Genomic DNA, 18,297 nt, shown 5'->3' with positions numbered 1-18,297 from the left:
TCAAATATTTAACCCTTTCAAATGTCATTGTGATTTCTCAAAGAATATAATAAAATCTTGAATTTTTCCCAATTGTAAGACACACAATCAATGCGTTAAATGATCAAAACCCAGGCATTTTTAGTGGTTGCTACTTTTTCAAGTCCAAAGTTAATGCTAGAGGTTAGAGATGTCTATTATAGATCAAAAGAGGAAAAAACATGAGGATGGAACAATTTCAAAATTAAAACTAGGTTTTGCATCAGTAACAAGATAGCATTGAATATTCACTGAATTAGAGACAAATTGACAATGTCCCAGCCAGATAAATAGCAAAAGATAGCTATTGAATCTTCAAGCTTGAAATAGTAGACTCGATGATTAAGCACAAATTAAATTTCTCAACCACTTTTCTTTTACAAAATATGTCTTCACCACCGTGATTAAAGTGATCATGGCTGGCTCACTGTCATGTGCATGAGTGAGATGGCACGAAACGCTCCTCTCATACTTCAAAACTCAGCTGGAGGCTTTAACCTAATCAGCCTTTTGATTCGATCTTTGTCTGTGTTCTCGAGGATTCCCTTCACAATAGAAGTATAAGAAAAGCATTAGAATTTTCAAGATAAACTTGTTGCTCTACACCTGCCACCTTAAAATCCAGCATCATTTTCACAAGGAAAATCTTTAATCAAGTACTTATGCAATCATCTGGTTTTTGCAGGTTTGAAGCAAGATAAAAGCATACAGGGACAACATCTATAGGACTAAACAACAATTATTTTAGAATATTAGGTTGACTTCTAATTAGTGAATCTAGGCAGCTGAAGTTCTTTCAAGTCATATGATGAAGATTGATGCAAAGAAAGGAAAACTTTACTAAAAGACCATTTGGTTTTTGCTGTAGGATGCAAATGTCATACAAAGAAAAGGTACATTATTAATTAATATAGCAACTAAAAAAAAAAAAAAAAAGAGGACATAAATCATACCGTCCAAACTATTTCATCAAGACACAAGCATATCTTTCCATATTTGTCAAGAAACAAGCGTTCAGTTGGAGGTTTTGCGCATACATCCTTGATTGTTGAGGTTATCACAAAGATCACTTCAGCCACTAGAGAGAACCCAAGAAACAAGTAAGGGACAACATTGAAAGAAAGAAACAAAATAAGATCAATAAAATTAGGTAGAAGTTGTTGCATTGGTTGTTTTACTAAAATGTAGGCATAAACTCCTTTTTCATTTTGTGTTTAAATGCCTCTGTTCCAAATAAAATCACTTTGTGCCTTCAAATGCATTAGAAAACAATGAAAAACTGATACATATCTGCAGGATGTTCATATTCAGAAAATGACCATGTAAACCAGATCTTAAACAGCTCTCAGCTTTAACACTAAAACTGCCAGCAATTTCTAAATCTGCATGGATTACAGCTTCCAACCATCCTAAACCTATTTTCTCAAAATGTGCTCACAAAAAGGGAGCCATGCCACTTACAAGCAAGTTCATCATACTCATCCTTGCCAACAACATAAACCGAGACATCTCCAAGCACCGTATAAACAATATAAACAGACCTGGCAAAAATTACAAATGTCACTCATAAGGATATATAAATCATGTGACAAATATTCTTACATTTAATCACTGACACTTAGGCCTTAGCTCAAGAAAAGGAAATAATGAAAAAAAGCAAAAGATAATCTTCCTATTGAATTAGCAGCTTCAAAAAAGGAAAACCCAACAGATTTTATGGGATATAAAACATTCTTTACAAAGACATTCAATCTCCTTGTAATAGAAGATGGTAGAGTGGATGCAAGTGACAGGCTCAAAGAGTAACTACATATAGATAAAAATATCCTAAGAAATCTTCAAAACTAATCTCTTTATTGTCTTTCACGGAAAATTATCATGAAATACGCATTCTTGATGACCCAAAAACATGTTTACTCCATCTCCCAGTTGATGAAAAACCTGGAGGAGTGAACTTTACTTACTTGTGTGATGCCACAAAGAGCTCTTCGTTTTTTGCACCTTTGAGATTATCTGTTCCCAGTTTGACCAAGAAAGATCTCCAATGCAATCGCTCCTCGGTTGGAACTCCATGATACCTGCAATGAAAAAAAACCATGAACAGGCTTTTAATTTACATCACATTACTATCCTATGAAGGATCATGCAGGAAAACACATCACTACATATCCATAGAAAATTTGGTTCCACTCAATTCCCTTCTCTAGATAAATTGTCTACAAGATACTTAAAAGTACACACACATACAAAGAGAAAAGAAAAGAAAGAATGAAAAAAAATAATGAAAATTATAAAAACGGAGGATGAAGAAAGAAAGAAAAGAAAGAATGAACAAATAATGAAATAATTCAAAAACAGGGGATGAAGAAAAGAAAAGAAAAGAAGGACAAATGCTAATAAGGATTACAAACAGAAACAATGGTCTGAAAACATCTTCCCTAGCTAAAACCCTTTTATTTTTCATGTTAATTGGATGTTATATACTTTCTATCTACAAACTCATGTTACTTGAAATTTAAACATTATTTATTTTATAGAAAAGAGGGTATTTAAACCTCTTCAAGTACTTAACTATTTCCTTAGGTGTGTGCTGTCCTCCCGTCCCACACACACACTAGGTTATTACAAGGAGAAGTCCATTGGGGGTGGCTCTAAGATATTGGCTAGAGGTTTTGAACCCAGGATCTCATGGATATCATGAGGCCTTAAGAACCATTAAGCCAACTCCTTTGGTTTGAAATTTAAACAATTTCATGATGCGATGGTTATTGATTTACAATCATCCTGATATTTTGCAAGCATGGAGAGTATAACAAGGCAATGTAATCCAATGGTTGATTTATCAACATTCTATTTCAATGAAAAGTTATGGAATAGTGTAACATTGAATAGAGTTGCACCGGGGGTGACTTGAACCTCATGTGTACACACATACATACATACATATATATAAATATATACACACACATATTCCAGAATTAAGGACACCCTTTCCAACATCCAATTTCAATAAATTAGACCCATCATTATTTTTCTCGAATTTCCCATTTCTTAATTTCATGAATTACTAATGTACTTTTAAAATGTCATGTCCAAGGTTTAGGGATTATAAGTTGTACACATAAATGACAAAACAACTCCAAAACCCTAGGTATAGCAAGGTCAGAAGAACCAACCAACCCAGTTATCCATGGAGTACAAGAGTTTCATTTTTCGATCACAAATTCATATGAACAACACGAAGAAGTTGTACGAAAACAATTCTAACTTTTTTTTTTTTTTTTTTACATAATCATAATCAAAGTGTTCGACGAAACAAAAGCAAAGGATAAACGAGGAGAAATGAAAATGAGTTTGAAGAAAAGGAAAATAATCGGAGAAGCTACTTGAAGAAAAGAAAAATAATGGGGAAGAGCTAAAAAAAAAAGGGTACCGTTCGACAAGAATGTTGCCCACAGAGTTGGAGATGAGTAACGCCAGCAACATTTCTTTCTGTTTTGCCTTTTACTTCTGCCTTTGGCTCTTTCTTTGAGTCCGGTATTGTTGTTGTTATTGTTATTATTTTTGGGTTTCAATTTTCTGACACGGAGTTTTGGTAAAGGCAAAGTTTGTGGATAAGCATTGATACTTTTTTTTTGATATGTTTGTTTTGAAGACATGAATTAGCAAGAGTGTATTTTATCTTATAGACATTTTAAGTAGAGTATTTTTACTAGGTTGTTTTCAAGTTTTTTTTTTTGTCTTATTAAACTCAAAGTCTAGGAGTATTTCTGAACCACATAAAAATCTCGTCCAAAGAGGAGAATCCTCTTATAGATAGTATAGAAGACATTTAATTGATTTTTAGTGTAGACGCGGATCGAATTTCACATTTTTTTAAAAAAATTCTACACATAAAAATAGATTTCCTTGCAATGCTACACACATAATTAAAAAAAAAGAAAAATTCTCAACAATTGAATTAGTATGATTTTACTAGTTATTATATCAACTCATCACTAATATAACTTTTTTATCTACCACTAACAATTTGCAACGTTAGTTAAGTGTGCAATTTTTTTTTTTTTGGTCTATAGACTTTCTTAAGTTTTCTTTCTGCTTGGATCAGAGGAGTCTCTTTCAAACTTATTTATGTGTGTATTTAGATACGACAAATTTTAATTTATAATGTCTATTTCATGATAATTACTCTTTATCATATCATTGAGTTAAGACACTAATTACTTTTTGGTGTAGGTGGAGTTTGAATTTCATATGTCTTATTTGATGACAAAGGATTTAATTAATTAAGTTAACTTAAATCCTCCAAACTTATTAAATAAGGTTAACTGATATTACATATTTTATTTTATTTGGCTTAGGAATCTACTTCCAAACCTTATTTGTATTTTTTTATTTTTAGATAATATAGATGACTCATTAAATTATCCCAACAACTCACATAATTTTTAAGTAAGTCATGGAACTAAAAGTATACATGATTGTTAATTTAGGTCATCACCTACATTTGTAAACATATGAAAATATTTTCCAAACGTAAAATATTTTCATGTGTTTGATTGGTGGTGAAAATACTCTAAATACTCCACCACCATAACTTGAATCCATCATGCACATGAGCAATTACCCAAAACATAACCCAAATCATATGAAAAACACATGACCCAACACTTTTACCCAGTACCCAACACTAACAACAACAATACCCAACACCAACAACAGAAAAACACAACTTGTAATAAGGTTGTCGTTGTTCTTGCAAGTGGAGTAGTGGTAGCAATGGTAGAGCAAAGACAATGATTGTGGAGAAGCGACAACGACACATACAAATCTAATTTTCATCATACACGCCACAACACCACTATGAACCCTTTAGAGTTGTTGCTGGTCAAATTGGGAGAGAGAGAGAGGCTAGGTTATGAGGTGTAAAATGCTTTATGCCTAAGGAGGTGTAAACCAATTTATGCTAGAGAGTGGGTTACTTTATGGTCAAACTGAATATATTTTTAGGTTGACACTATTTTCAATCAGAATAAACATCCCAAAAATGGCAAAAAGGTTTTTTGAAAAATATTTTCAATAAAACTTAAAGAACATCCATCTAAGCTGGTTGGGGGAAAATTTTATTTATGGGCATACACGTCTGGCTCAACCAATTTTAGGGTCCAAGACGAAAATTTTAGGTGGGATTTTTATTATTGTTATTTTTTTTTATTTGAATATTAATTAAATATTAAATATTTAATTAAAGCTAATTTCATTATTATCTTCTAAATCTTTCTAATGGATTTCTTGCACCTTTACTAATGACGTGGTCACTGTATCCTCCAAACTTGCACAAATAACCGAATAAATTAGTACTAATACAAAAAATAAGCTATTCTTAAAGGATAACAAATGAAGATATACTTGAAGTATTAAAAAAAAACCCAGTACCAATGGAAATGGGAAAAATCAACTAACTAAAATATAAAAATCTTTAAATAAAGTAACACATGGGTTAACGTGATATCACATCAACTAACGTGATAATATCACATCAACCCCCGTGACAGTGTCTAAAGTGAGAGTCTATAGTATAGACTCTCTATCTATTGTTAAAAAAAAGGTCCACACTAGTTTTATTTATTTTGATTTTTGAATTACAGTTGGGTCTTTTTAATATACCATGCATTTTATTAGTTAATAAAATGGGCCTTAATTGTTTTTAAAAAAATTTAGGTAAAGGGTAAATAAGCCTTAATCAAAACATAATACAATATTAGAGAAGGCCTTATTTTATTTGGGCCTTTAGAGCAATTTTAGTATTTTTTTTTTATATTTTTATACTGTTTGGACAGTGAACAATGATATTTATCTTTTACCTACTTACTTTTTCAAATACATCTTTCAATAGATTCTCTATCCTATCTCTATCTCATTTAAATATTATTTCTTTATTCATTATTTATTCATTTTTTAACACATATATTCCCATATCCCCATCCCCATCCCCATCCCTTTCTTTGCTAATTTTTTTATTTAGTTTTATTTTTTTGCTAATGTACAGTAGCCCATCAAATTTGATAAGTTACTGTTCATGAGCAAAAAAAAAAAAATCATGATTTAGAGAATCCATTAGAGACCATTTTTTGGGTCTCCTTATCTATTATAGACATTATTTTGCTTTTATCTAAACTATTGGAGATACTTTTAGATGATTGCCTTAGTTGCCTATATGCTGGAGCCGACTCTGTGGGTAGGGCTGTCCAAGCAACCCGAAGACTCGGCCAAACCGACCAGACCCAACCTGTCACGGCCAAATTCGACACCTCCGACGGTTGGTGACGGTTCCTATCCTCTGAAACCCGATTCCGGTAGGTCGAGTAGCGGGTTTTGGTCTCTAAAACCCGAGCCACTCGATCCGACTGGCAAATGCTTAAAAAAAATGCCAAAATTACCTAGATCCGGCAACTTTCTGGTGTTCCTTAGCTCTGATTTGGCCACCCTTGGTTTTCCTTCGCTTAGATCCGGTGGTATTTGCTCAGATTCACTTAAATCTGGCTAAGATCTACTCTCCTCCTTCGTCAGATTTTGCTCAAACCCGGCGATATATGGTTAGATCTGACTTAAATTGGCGAAGATAGGCTCAGATCGGCGAAGATAGGCTTAGATTGGTGAATATAAACATAGATATTTGGTTAAATCCGACTATTCTTAATTAGATTAGGCTCTGATCTACTTGAATCCGGCGATATTCCGTTAGATCCGGCGCCTTCAACTCAGATCGGCGAAGATAGAACTTCTCCTCCACCCGCTGTCGCTCATCATCAAACTCGACCGACCCGACCGTTCGCTCCCTTGAGCCCGGCAAACCCGACCCGTGGTGGTTGGAGGTCTGTTGCGGGTGTGTTTTTGTTCCACCCGATCTAAGCGGGTTGAGTTCGGGTTAAGGCCAAAATCGACCCAGATCGACTCGTGGATAGCCCTATCTATGGGCATATGTCTTTCACGGACCATCTAAGTGTGAGTTTGGATAGCACTGATGCGTTTGGGGTTTGGCCTTTTTTTGGGGTTCCATGGCACTATTCATGAGACCACCAAACTCAGCAAAATGTACATACCTATGCATTTTTGGGTCCCACAGTACTATTTACACCTTTAAAAATTATTTTGCTACAGTGTTTTTAGTAATAAGTTTTTAGTTTTCAGCAAATAAGCGGTATCTAAACAGCCCCTAAGTTAGGAGGATAAAGTAGTAACGGTAGTAATGATAATATGATCCAATTGAGGTTTAACTGATTGCTAAGTAGTAATAGTATCTTTGTTGGTGTTCCATATGTGTGATTCAAACTCCTTATTTCCCTCTCCAACTATATATATATATATATATATATATATGGGGTAAAGCACAAAATTTGCTTTTTATTTATTATGTGGAAATAATCCATTGAATCCTCCCATGAATCTTCCCATGATTGGAATAATCCATGATATTTTTTTTTTTTTTGATGGGTTCTCTCATGTGATGCAAGTGTTGCTCGAAATATAAAATTTAATTTTCAGTAGCTCAAAGTTTCTAGAAAGAGAGATCATAGTACCCTCTCTTTACCTTGCCAAGAGTGCCAAGCTCGAATTCCACTAAAAAAAACTCCACCCAAGAGTGGTCCAATCCCAACACAAAACATGTCAAGCTCGACATAAGGAACCCCACATTAAGGATAATAGAATATATATACATATATTTATTAATTGTTAAAAAAATTTCTTCCATGTTGTTCAGAAATCATCATTAAATTTCTTATTTTTTTTTTTTTGGTTGGATAAGTTGTTATATTTTCGGCACTGATTGATTGATTACATAGAGCCCATTTTGTGGGTCCGCAGATTTTGCCCACGGAATTGCACGAATTGAAAACGGAATTGGGCTTAGATACACCGCGCCATTGAACTTACAAACAAAACGGGCCGTATGGGCCCACACCCATGAACGAATGTGCAACATTGGGCAAGACAAATAAAGGGTCTGGACCGTGTGGTCCACGAGTTGTACAAACCTAATTAAATAGGGTGATATGCAGAAGCCAAGCAAGAGAGTCAATACCATACTGGAAGATGTACCAGTTTAGTTGGCGGTATAATATATTTCAGGTACCGATATGGTCCACAAGTTGTAGAAGCCTAATTAAACAGAGTGATATGCAGAAGCTAAGCAAGGGAGTCAATACCGTATTGAAGGATGTATCGGTTTGGTTAGCGGTACGATATATTACGGAAACCGGTTAATACTAGTGTACCGTTTCGGGTTTACCGTTATGTATATTATTTATATATTTATTAGTCAAATTTTATAAATATAAAAGTTTACCATAAAATATTACATCAATTCAGAACAAATTATTCATGATTTTAAACTTTAGCATCAATTAAAAAAAAAAAACACAATATAAAAAATAAAAAGCTTAATTGTTCATTACATACTAAGAAATCAAATAATACTAATAAGTTATAATATTTACAATAAACAACAAGTGAAGGAATGAATTAAAGCAAAAAAAAAAAAAAAAAAAAAAGAAAAGAAAAGAAAAGAAAGAAAGATGGACACGTGATGGCTCTAAAATAGCAAAAGGTATACAGTATGTGCATTAAATTGCCACACCATTTCCACCTAACCATCTGACATCATTAACTAAATATTAGATAAAAAAATTTGAAAGACACAAAGCTGAAATCACACAGTTGTAGTGCATTAGTAGTGAAGAAACCAAAGACGCAGGAAAAAAGAAGAAGAAGAAGGAGAATAGAGAAGTTGCAGTGGCAGCTACAATGGAGAGGAATGAGATCTAAATTAGAAAATGGTATAGAAGGGAAAAAATGAAAGATTTGGAGCACAGATTTCAATCATTAGGCACTAAGTCAATGAGTCACGTACCCATTTTTCTCATCTTCTTCTTCCTTTTCTTTTTCTTTTTTATTCTTGTTTGTACCGGTCCGAAATATCTTTACCAGTCGAAACAACTTGATTTCGCTTGTACGGTTGGTATTTTTTTCGGTGAGAAACAAGGGGTCTACTTGTATCGGTGCATTAGCCAGTACGATATATACCGGCCGTACCAACCAGTACGGTACGAAAATGACTTCCTTGCTCTGAAGGCCATGAATTTATCATTAAAGTGAAACGTGAAAAAGTCACTATCTTTATTAAGTGTACATTTGGAACAGTATATTTAGCTGAAATTGAAACTTTTTTGCTGAAATTGTAGAAAAAAATGTAAAAAAAAAAAATGTTCAATAATACAATGAGACCCATAAATAGTATCAAAAGGTGCAGTGAGACTCATGAATAGTATCAAAAAATGTAATAGGACCCATGAATAGTAGCAAAAATATGCTGAAAGTGGATATAAACTGAAAAATTCAGCTCATCCCAAACACATATTAAAAAGTAAAAAAAATGTATGTCAACAATATTTTCACAACAAATTTTAAGTGACAAGCTATTACTGGTTATTACTAATTGACAAAAAAGTAATATGAATGATGAGTTCTGTAGGCTCCAAGGACGGGCTTGCTAGACCAAACCCCTGTTTGGGCTCACAATTTATTTGTGTGGTAGGTCTGGGTATCCTACCTTGGGTTGTTCTAGGCTTAGGGACCCAATTGGGGCCACTTCTCTCTCTTCCTTTATGTTTTCTTCTTTTCAAATCCTCTCTTTCTCTCTTCTCTCTTTTCCCAAAAATTGCATCCCCCCCCCCCACTTCCTTCGTTTCTCTATTTATAGCCTTTGATAATGGGGTGATCATCATTATCTTCTCCCTTAGCGCAAAGAAAGGTCCAATGTCGATGAATTTAAGTGGATTTTTAGGTACGAGTGGCTTTGGGAACAGTTCCCACTACAACAAATGTGTTCGGCAGCGGAGTTTCCTAAGGTTTTGCCGAGCACTGAAATGGTGATGTGACTGGGCAATGTGACCGGGCATGTATATAAAGCCTGGATATGGTTTCCCGAGCAGCATGTGAGCGGGGCGTACGCAGCCCGCTTTTTAAGTATCCATACAACACTCAGTTCAGACTGGTAGTTATTGTGGGCTTGGCTGGAGCTTTTATTGGTGAGAAGGTTGGACTCTCGGCCCATATCATTAATTCATGGCCCAAGGCCCAAATGAACTTGGACGTTAGGTGCCATAGAAGTTCAAATTAGAACTAGTAACAAATTTTTTTTTTAATCAAAAAATGGGGAGGGGGTGACCAACGTGGCAATCTTACCTAAGCGTGACTATAATAGCACCCTTCTCGTTGGGTCCGGGGCCCTGTTTAGGGTGTAGGGGGACTACAGTGAGCCATAACTTTCTAGTCTCAAGAGAGACACTAGTGAATTTTGAGCTATTAAGAGGTAACCTAAGTGAGTCCATATTCGGACTTGAACCTTGGACTTCACATTTAGCGCATCTTGTGCATCACGCAAGACCACTAGATCACACCCCCCAGTGGTAGAACCAGTAACAACTTACCATATAAAATTTGTTGTAAAAATATTGTAAATATAACACTTCTCAAAAAATAAAAACTACCTCGATAGTTGTTTTTTACTAAAGAATTCTTAGTGACAGGAAGTTGAAGCGTGATGATAACATATAAAGCCTATCTATTTTTTTTTGCTGTTGCTAAATTAGGAGCCTATCTAATGACGTGGTATTTTGTATCACTAAGATATACAACTCCCCCATTAACTATGGATGGGCATTCCAAGTAACCAATTTTGAAAGAGCCTATCTAACGAGGTACTTGTAGGTTCGGGTGAAACTTCCTGTTTTTGTTTTTGTTTTTGTTTTTTTAATTACTAAAGAATTCTCAATTTCACAAAGTTGAAGCTTGATGAAAAGCAATGACAAAGTCCATCTAACAAGGTGGTATTTTGTATTACTAGAATGTACTACTCTCCAGTCACATAGGGTTGAACATCACAAGTAACAAATTTTGAACTCGAGCCTATCTCACTAAGTTCTTGTAAGTTTGGGTGAAGCTTTTATCCAATGCACTAGACGAGACAAGATGGAGACACATAATAAATTTTAAATACGTGTCCGTATTGGATTGGATTTATTACACCGAAAAACTAGACCAACCTGAATCCAATACACCGTCCTTCCAGACTCCTGAAAACTTGTTTTTTCAATGGTAGGTGGCAAGGTGCTGAGGTTTGGGGGCCGAGCACATGCATGGACGGGTTAAAGTCTTTGTGGTGGGTTGTTACAAAGTCGAGTGTCAAAAACTTTTCTCGACAAGCTCATCACAAAAGTCCCTTACCATCGATCGATTCACACCTACCTACCATGCATTCGATGCACTTTTCTTACAGCAGCCTGAGTCCTTTAGAGTACAATAGTTTGAAATACTGATGAATAGGACTAGCCAAATTACAAATTTTAGTCTATATATATCCGATGAGTAGATTGATGATTCTCAGCGAAAAAAGAAAAGAAAAAAAAGATGAGTAGATTGATGATAATAGTTGAACAAACATTCTCTTCTCCCAAACGAAGGAAGCTATATAGGCCTATAAACAAGTTCTAGAACCAAGGGAAGATTTAAAAAAAAGGGAATTTAATTCCATTTGTAACCATTCTCTGCTCAAAAAATTCACACATTTCTTACTTATCTTGGAAATGCTTAACCTACCTAGTTTGTTGTAGAATACACCTAATACTAAATTGTTTTGGAGAGTGTTATGATAATTCATGACAACAGTATTTAACACTATTTTAAAGAGTCGAATGTTAAATACTCTTAAGGACTCCGTACAGACTACATGGCACTTTTTTTTTTGGTAACCATGACATCTAATTATAAGAGAAGTTGATTGAAATATATTGTTTTAAGATTGATGATAATTCTAGCTAGTAGCTAGAAACAAAAAAGAAACAGTGCGAGATTAATTGTTCCACCACCTAGGTCCCCTTTATTGCATGCACATTATTTTCAAAGAACTTCTCGTAAGTCCACCAACTTATTTAACACCCAAAATTGCTAGCTCATCTTGAATAATAATTTGACAGTGATTGATACAACTTTCATCACGACACAGGAGGATAAAGTTTTTTTCTAGTAGGATAAAGTTTTTTTCCAATTTGGAAAAATACTCTTCAAACTCTTATTATATATTCGTATTAAATGTGATTTTTTTCAAATCCTACATTAGAATTTAGATTGCATTTTCTTACTATATTTTCCATATTTATAATATTTCAAAAATATCAAATATCAATAGTTATGTCATCAATCAAATGTTTAAATTTCAAGTTTTTGTAATCTTAAATTATGCATAAAAATAAGTTTATGGATAAAATGGTAAATAATATCTGATTTAAACAAAATTTAATATGCGTATTAAGAACATAAAAAACACGCAATCCGATGATTGAATTTTCAAAATATGTAGTAATTAATGTTAAATTTTTAGTGAACGTTTAAGGAATTAAGAAATTTTATCCATAGCAGAAAATAAAACACAACCACAAGTGTAAACATATAGCAAATTTATTGACCTTTAAACGTCTTAAAGACCTTTTGCATATGAAAACAGAAAAAAAGAAAAAGTAGAAGCGACAAGAGATAAATTATTAGCTCCTTGATGTATGGAGCATTGATGATATCAGCCAACTACTTCGGGCTGTGCCCTCCTTTCTAAGTCAATCTTGTCTTTATGTTCTTGAAAGTGTAGGACTTTGGAGCATCAATGTATTTTTCAGATTTGGGTGCCGACTGCCGAGAGCATCTAGGCATGATCGAGGGAATTTGAATGGCAAGGGCATGCCTAAACTGTAAGTGTACGAAGGTTATCACATTATAACTTGGTGCATTCTTATATATGGACTTTATTCTACCGACAAAGAGATGGTTCTTTTTTTTGGTAAAAGGGACAAAGAGATGGTTTATATTCACAATACGCTTGTATTGTTTATAGTTTTAAAAACCGAATCGTTGAAAGAGCGAAAAGATGAGGAGTTTAAGGTTTTAAAGTTAGATCGAGATTTAATCAGAAGTCAAAGCCATGATGACGAAATAATTATTTTAATAATTTAATATGAATATAAGTAAAATTATAAAATAAAGATGTAAAAATTTGCAATCTTGACTAAAACAATATGTTAGATGTTGAGTTATATTAGAATTATAGATAAAAGGATAGCTTTGAATTTTTTATTATAAATATTAGGTAAATATTCTCTTAATTACTGTGTCAAATAATTTTGCAAATTTATACAGGATAATATCTCAAAAATTTTAATATACTCAAATTAAAAAAAAAAGTTCAATATACTAACATAATTAAAATAATATCCTTCAAAGTTTGGTTCTCCCTTGTCTCACCTCCACTTTAGAGGTCTTTTGGCCTTTTAAGTCCCCACAATCCACCCCCTTAAGGGCCACACCTTCTCATCATATGAGACCTACCCACTATCTTGTCATATAAGGGTTTGCTTTGATACCATTTGGTCACTCTCCAACTCTCAATTGGCATGATACTGTCCACTTTGAGTTGCCCCTCACAGTTTTAAAAGGGTCCCAAGACCTTTTAAGTGAGTTGAGACGAGGGAGAACTAAATTCTGACTAAGTATCCCATCACCTGATTATGGAAAGGTTCTGCACCTTATAAAGAATGTCTTGGACTCTAATTAGTATGAGCTCTTTTAAAACTATGAAGGGTAATCCAAAGTAAACGATATCAATGCTAGTTGAGAGTTGAGGCGTGACACTTGTTGTGGTTTCTTTTCTTGTTATTGGTAGCTCTCAAGGAAGATCTCTCACATGGAGGTTAAGCATGTGTCTAGAGAAGCATTTAATGCTTTAGCTGCTTTGGGGAGGACACGAGCTGAAGATTTTATTTTGTTTTCTTCTCTTTCCTATAGTATTTAGAATTTAAGATATTTTTTGTGGACTTTGATATTTCGTTGGATGTTAGCATCCGACTTCTCTGTTTAGTTATTTTAATTCCTCTCTAAAAAATGTTATTTTAATTCCTTAATTAATTACCTTTGAGGATTAATCATTCACAAAATTAAGAAGTCACAAAGGTAACATCAATATTCTCAGTGTATCTATGATGGTTCTAATAGTGGGTTCCAGTTAGCTCAATTAGTAAAGTCTCTGATGGTTAAATAAGAGATTTGGAGTTCAATTTCCGCCTACACTAAAAACCAATTGGTGTAATTAGTTTGATGATAAAAAACTATTATTAGAAACTGATGCCATAGGTTTAAACTATTTAAAAAAAAAAATGATGGTTCTAATACTCATAAATCTTATTAATTAGGTTACGGTGATAGCGTTGTAAATATTTGATTACTTGTGTATGTTGTTAGCTACTTTTGAATCTTTGATGTAAACTATTTAATGTATTCATTAATTCCATTTATATCATACGAAATTATTATATGCATACACATGCATAAATGTTTGTGTGTATATATATACAAATCAAAACACGAGTATTTATATACCTAAAGATCTATTTATGACTTGTACTTGTTACTTATGCTTTGTATTTAAAGTATAGAGTTTCGTAGGGTTTATATTGAAGAGTATTGGCACACTAGACTTCTTTGAAGTGTTTGACTAATTATGCTCGGATATATGGGTCCGTTTGGATTGAACTTATTGTTGCTGAAACTGAAAACTGAAAACTGAAAACACTGTAGCAAAATAATTTTTAAATGTGTGAAAAGTGCCGTGGGACCAATTTTTAATATTTTTAATGCGTGAACAGTGCTGCTATAGTGTATGAACAGTACTGCTACAGTGTACAAACAGTAATTTTTGTCTCTATACAATAAATTTACTGTTCATGCGTTGAAAAAAAAAAAAAAAGGACGAAAACGTGAAAATAAAAACGTGAACGTTGGTTTCAGCTAAAACCAAACTTTCAAGGGCAATTATATGTAATAAGAGCATTCGCAACAGAGAAATCATCTGACGTTGTTTAAAAACGAGATACATTTGACTAGCTTGTTGCTAACCAAAATTCATGAAAGCTACAGTTGTGCTAGATTTGGCAATTAAAGTGGTATAGCTTACCATTATGTTTTTTATTCGTTTTCCCTACAGATCATCCATCATCATTATTGTTAGATTAAATAATTAAATTTATTATTTTTAACAGCTTAAACTTTTCTAACAATCATCATCTCTCTCTCTCTCTGTTGTCGTAATCAATGTATCCCTCAACATCAATCAAAACAAATCTCAAGAATTCATGCACAAATTGCGTTTGGCAATGCTGTCATGCATCATGCTCCTTCTACTCATGAGAAATTATATGGTGATATTTGTGCTCGTTGGCAATTATAGAGAGATCATGAGATAGTGAGAGTTTCACAATTCTCAATTTTAAAGGTTCGTTTGGAATCCGTTTATTTTGCTGAAACTGAAAACTTTTTCCTGAAAGTACTGTAGATAAAAATAAAAGTTAGCTGCAATAGTATAGAGGGACCCATGAATAATATCAAAAAATGCAGTGGAGATCATAAATGGCAGCAAAAATAAGTTGAATATTAAAATAAGCTGACTTTTTAATTTTTACCAAACATACACTAAATATCCGTTTGAATACTGATGATAACATTGAGCGACTGCGTTTTGGCCTTTTTTTTCTTTTTTGAGAAGAGTGTTTCGTACTTTTCCAGTGGGTTCCATGCACTGTTCACGGGATCCAAAAACCTCTTTTTTTAATAAAACTTTCATTAAAAATGGGTCCCATGATACTATTCACACATTGAAAAATTATTTTGCTATAATGTTTTCAATTTTCAGCAAAATAAGCGGTATTCAAAAACACCCTAAGTGGTGAAATAATGATGTTGTTGCCTTGGATCGAAACCCTAAGGTTATCATCCCTATTAATTGCTCTAGTAAATTCATGATCCGCGTCCATGATTATTTTGCTAGCACGATTCTAATGCAGAGCTAAGAGAGAATATGCTGAATTTGGGAGAAAAATATGTGGAATAGATTTGGGAATTTGTGATTGTTTGTCTGTGAAAAAAAATGAGAGTTGAGACAAAAGATACTGAAAATGAGGAAAGCTGTTGAAGAGAATAAAAAAAAAAAAAAAAAAATAACATAACTTTTAAATAGAATGAAGAAATAAATAGAGTTTGATACAAGTGTATGTAAATAATAGGGTAAACTAAACTAGAAAAAAAAAGTTTTATTTATAATTTAACTAAAACTTTAATCTACTGATTGTTGTTGAACCTGATAGGAACGCTCTTAGGCAAAGAAAGAAAAAAGTGCATGCCGCTTGCTTCACAAAAGTTTGCTCTATTATTTCTTCGGATTGAAATAGGTTTCAAAATAAGGCATAAAAGAACCTACAGTTAAAAACTTTTTTTCTGGCTTTTTCAATATTAACTCTAGAGAGTAGAGATTATCACAGAGATTAAAACGAGACTAAAAACTAAAATGGAGACAGAAATTAAGTACTTTATATGTAATTTCTGTTTGCAACTTATGCACATGTCATTAACTACTATAAACTAATTTTTTCACAAGTGTCATTTCTCATTTGACAATGGAAACAGTGAAACACACATTTTTTAATACTTACATTAACACAAGTAGGTATATAGCACATACAGCTAAACCTTAACAATTTTGGGAAAAGAAAAAAAGGAACCTCTACAATCACTTCTACGGTAAATTAGTAGTTGCAATTATGAATCATAGGGCACTATATGTGACCGCAATTGAGAAATGTAACTCCTATTTGACCTTCCATACATAATTCACATTGAAGCTTGACTTAGTAGGTTAAATCCTCCTCAAATTCTTTCTTCTTTTTATTCTCCATACAGTACTCAGTCACTAGTCTGTGATTGGAAACTCAAATTAAAAAAACTAGAAGCGCAATAATTGAAAGAAAGTGCAGAGGAAAGAAGTGCTAGCTATTTCATGGACTTAGAAAAGGAAGGCTTCCTTTTTCTTCTTGAAAATCACTTGATGGAGTAGGATAATTCCAGTTAAGTAGTTCTTCTATCATTTGCATTGCCATGTTATCCTCTTCAACAACTTCATGTCCTGCATCACTCTCAACCCTTGGTGACACTGATGACAATGGCAAGTCATCCTCCAATGTTTTTATCTTCTTCTTCCCAAGCTCAATTTTCATCACCCAATTTGATCCTGAACGTGACCCTGCACGCTTTTGCCACACTCCGATATGAGAGTTATCAGCATCAAGGCGTAGGCAAGTGAGGGAAGGAGATTGGTCTTTGCAACACTTTCGAAGCTTGGTGCTAAGGAGCTCGGAAAGAGCCTTTGGAGACAATGGAGAGTCATCACAAGGCTTTTTTGTGTCTTCCTGATGACTACTTGACACAGGAAAGTTGGTCTTGGCGTTCTGGCCACTCATCAATATGGCTGCTTGGTCATATGCCCGTGCTGCGGCCTCAGCTGTCTCAAATGTGCCTAGCCATACCCTTCTCTTCCTATTTCAAAACAAGGTATTGGAAAGAGAGAGATAGAGAGAGATGAGAATTAGAAAAAAAAAAAAAAAACAATGATGCATAAAATCTAATTATTATTACATGCACCGAGTAATATATTGTCATACACACTTCAATTGAAATCGTGTTTTGAAAACATAATATCAGTTACAATTCTGAAATTATTGTGTACATACATGTGCTATCATTACTCATAATATATACTATATTGCAATAAGTGTGCATAATAATTGTTTGCTTAGCCATATATATACATACCCTTCTCTTGCTATATATGTATGGATGTCAAGGCAAAATAACATGGGGAAGAGATCAAATGATATACATACATACATATATATATATATATATATATTATGTGTGTGTGTAGAGAGAGAGAGAGAACATAATAATGAGCACGGTGATAATGCATGAGTGGTTGAACTTACAGTAATGGGTGGCGAATTTCTGACACCCAGGAGCCCCACTGGCGTTGCCTGACTCCTCTAAACTTCTTGGATTGTACCATGTTATCAGAGATTGAAAGTGTGTTGCAGAGAGAGAAAGTAAGAGAGATCAGGGATGAGTTAGAGGAGGAAATTAAAATGGGTGAACGTACAATGTGTGTGATTATTTATATAAATTGTCGGTGGTGGTCTGAAAGTTGAAGACTTGAAGTAAACGGTACTCGTTGCAATAAAAGTTTCACCTGCACCACCATAGGTTCTTAACAACTGTAATAAATGAACATCATACTATACATCCTTCAGATCCACACAAAAATGAAGCAGAAATAAATGTTTAATATCTTTTTGT

At 33.7% G+C, this 18,297-nt stretch overlaps 2 protein-coding genes across 4 annotated transcripts; both read right to left on the bottom strand.

The window, feature by feature from the left end:
* Positions 1 to 150: 150 nt before the first annotated feature.
* LOC115974957 (TSET complex member tstD-like) lies at positions 151 to 3,610 on the bottom strand. Its single transcript, XM_031095548.1, has 5 exons — positions 3,452 to 3,610; positions 1,983 to 2,096; positions 1,480 to 1,559; positions 972 to 1,096; positions 151 to 563 (listed from the first exon to the last, which is right to left on the bottom strand). Exons 1-5 carry the CDS (start codon positions 3,502 to 3,504, stop codon positions 492 to 494), a joined length of 444 nt encoding a protein of 147 aa, XP_030951408.1. The 5' UTR covers positions 3,505 to 3,610; the 3' UTR covers positions 151 to 491.
* Positions 3,611 to 16,574: 12,964 nt separating this feature from the next.
* On the bottom strand, positions 16,575 to 18,119 carry LOC115977766 (ethylene-responsive transcription factor SHINE 2-like). Of its 3 annotated transcripts, none has more exons than XM_031099782.1 (2): positions 17,931 to 18,119; positions 16,575 to 17,484 (listed from the first exon to the last, which is right to left on the bottom strand). In XM_031099782.1, the coding sequence occupies exons 1-2, from the start codon at positions 18,008 to 18,010 to the stop codon at positions 16,947 to 16,949; spliced, it is 618 nt and encodes a 205-aa protein (XP_030955642.1). In that variant the 5' UTR covers positions 18,011 to 18,119; the 3' UTR covers positions 16,575 to 16,946. The 3 variants fall into 3 exon arrangements, with proteins under 3 accessions (XP_030955642.1, XP_030955643.1, XP_030955644.1); XM_031099783.1 differs by lacking the exon at positions 17,931 to 18,119 and adding an exon at positions 17,761 to 17,863; XM_031099784.1 differs by lacking the exon at positions 17,931 to 18,119 and adding an exon at positions 17,679 to 17,746.
* Positions 18,120 to 18,297: the final 178 nt, after the last annotated feature.

Source organism: Quercus lobata, chromosome 2, assembly GCF_001633185.2.
Source record: "Quercus lobata isolate SW786 chromosome 2, ValleyOak3.0 Primary Assembly, whole genome shotgun sequence".
Taxonomy (NCBI): domain Eukaryota; kingdom Viridiplantae; phylum Streptophyta; class Magnoliopsida; order Fagales; family Fagaceae; genus Quercus; species Quercus lobata.
The sequence above is the reverse complement of the archived record's forward strand: the minus strand, read 5'-3'. Positions and strand labels throughout refer to the sequence as shown.

Bases quoted from the DNA above. Each gene is read 5' to 3' on its own strand.
- LOC115974957 (XM_031095548.1), bottom strand. From the start codon at position 3,504: ATGTTGCTGGCGTTACTCATCTCCAACTCTGTGGGCAACATTCTTGTC. The intron at 2,097-3,451 runs GTACCCTTTTTT...TTTTCATTGCAG, and splicing joins GGCAACATTCTTGTCGAACG to GTATCATGGAGTTCCAACCG. The intron at 1,097-1,479 runs GTAAGTGGCATG...GGTTCTCTCTAG, and splicing joins TGAGTATGATGAACTTGCTT to TGGCTGAAGTGATCTTTGTG.
- LOC115977766 (XM_031099782.1), bottom strand. From the start codon at position 18,010: ATGGTACAATCCAAGAAGTTTAGAGGAGTCAGGCAACGCCAGTGGGGC. The intron at 17,485-17,930 runs GTAAGTTCAACC...GTTTTGAAATAG, and splicing joins GAAATTCGCCACCCATTACT to GAAGAGAAGGGTATGGCTAG.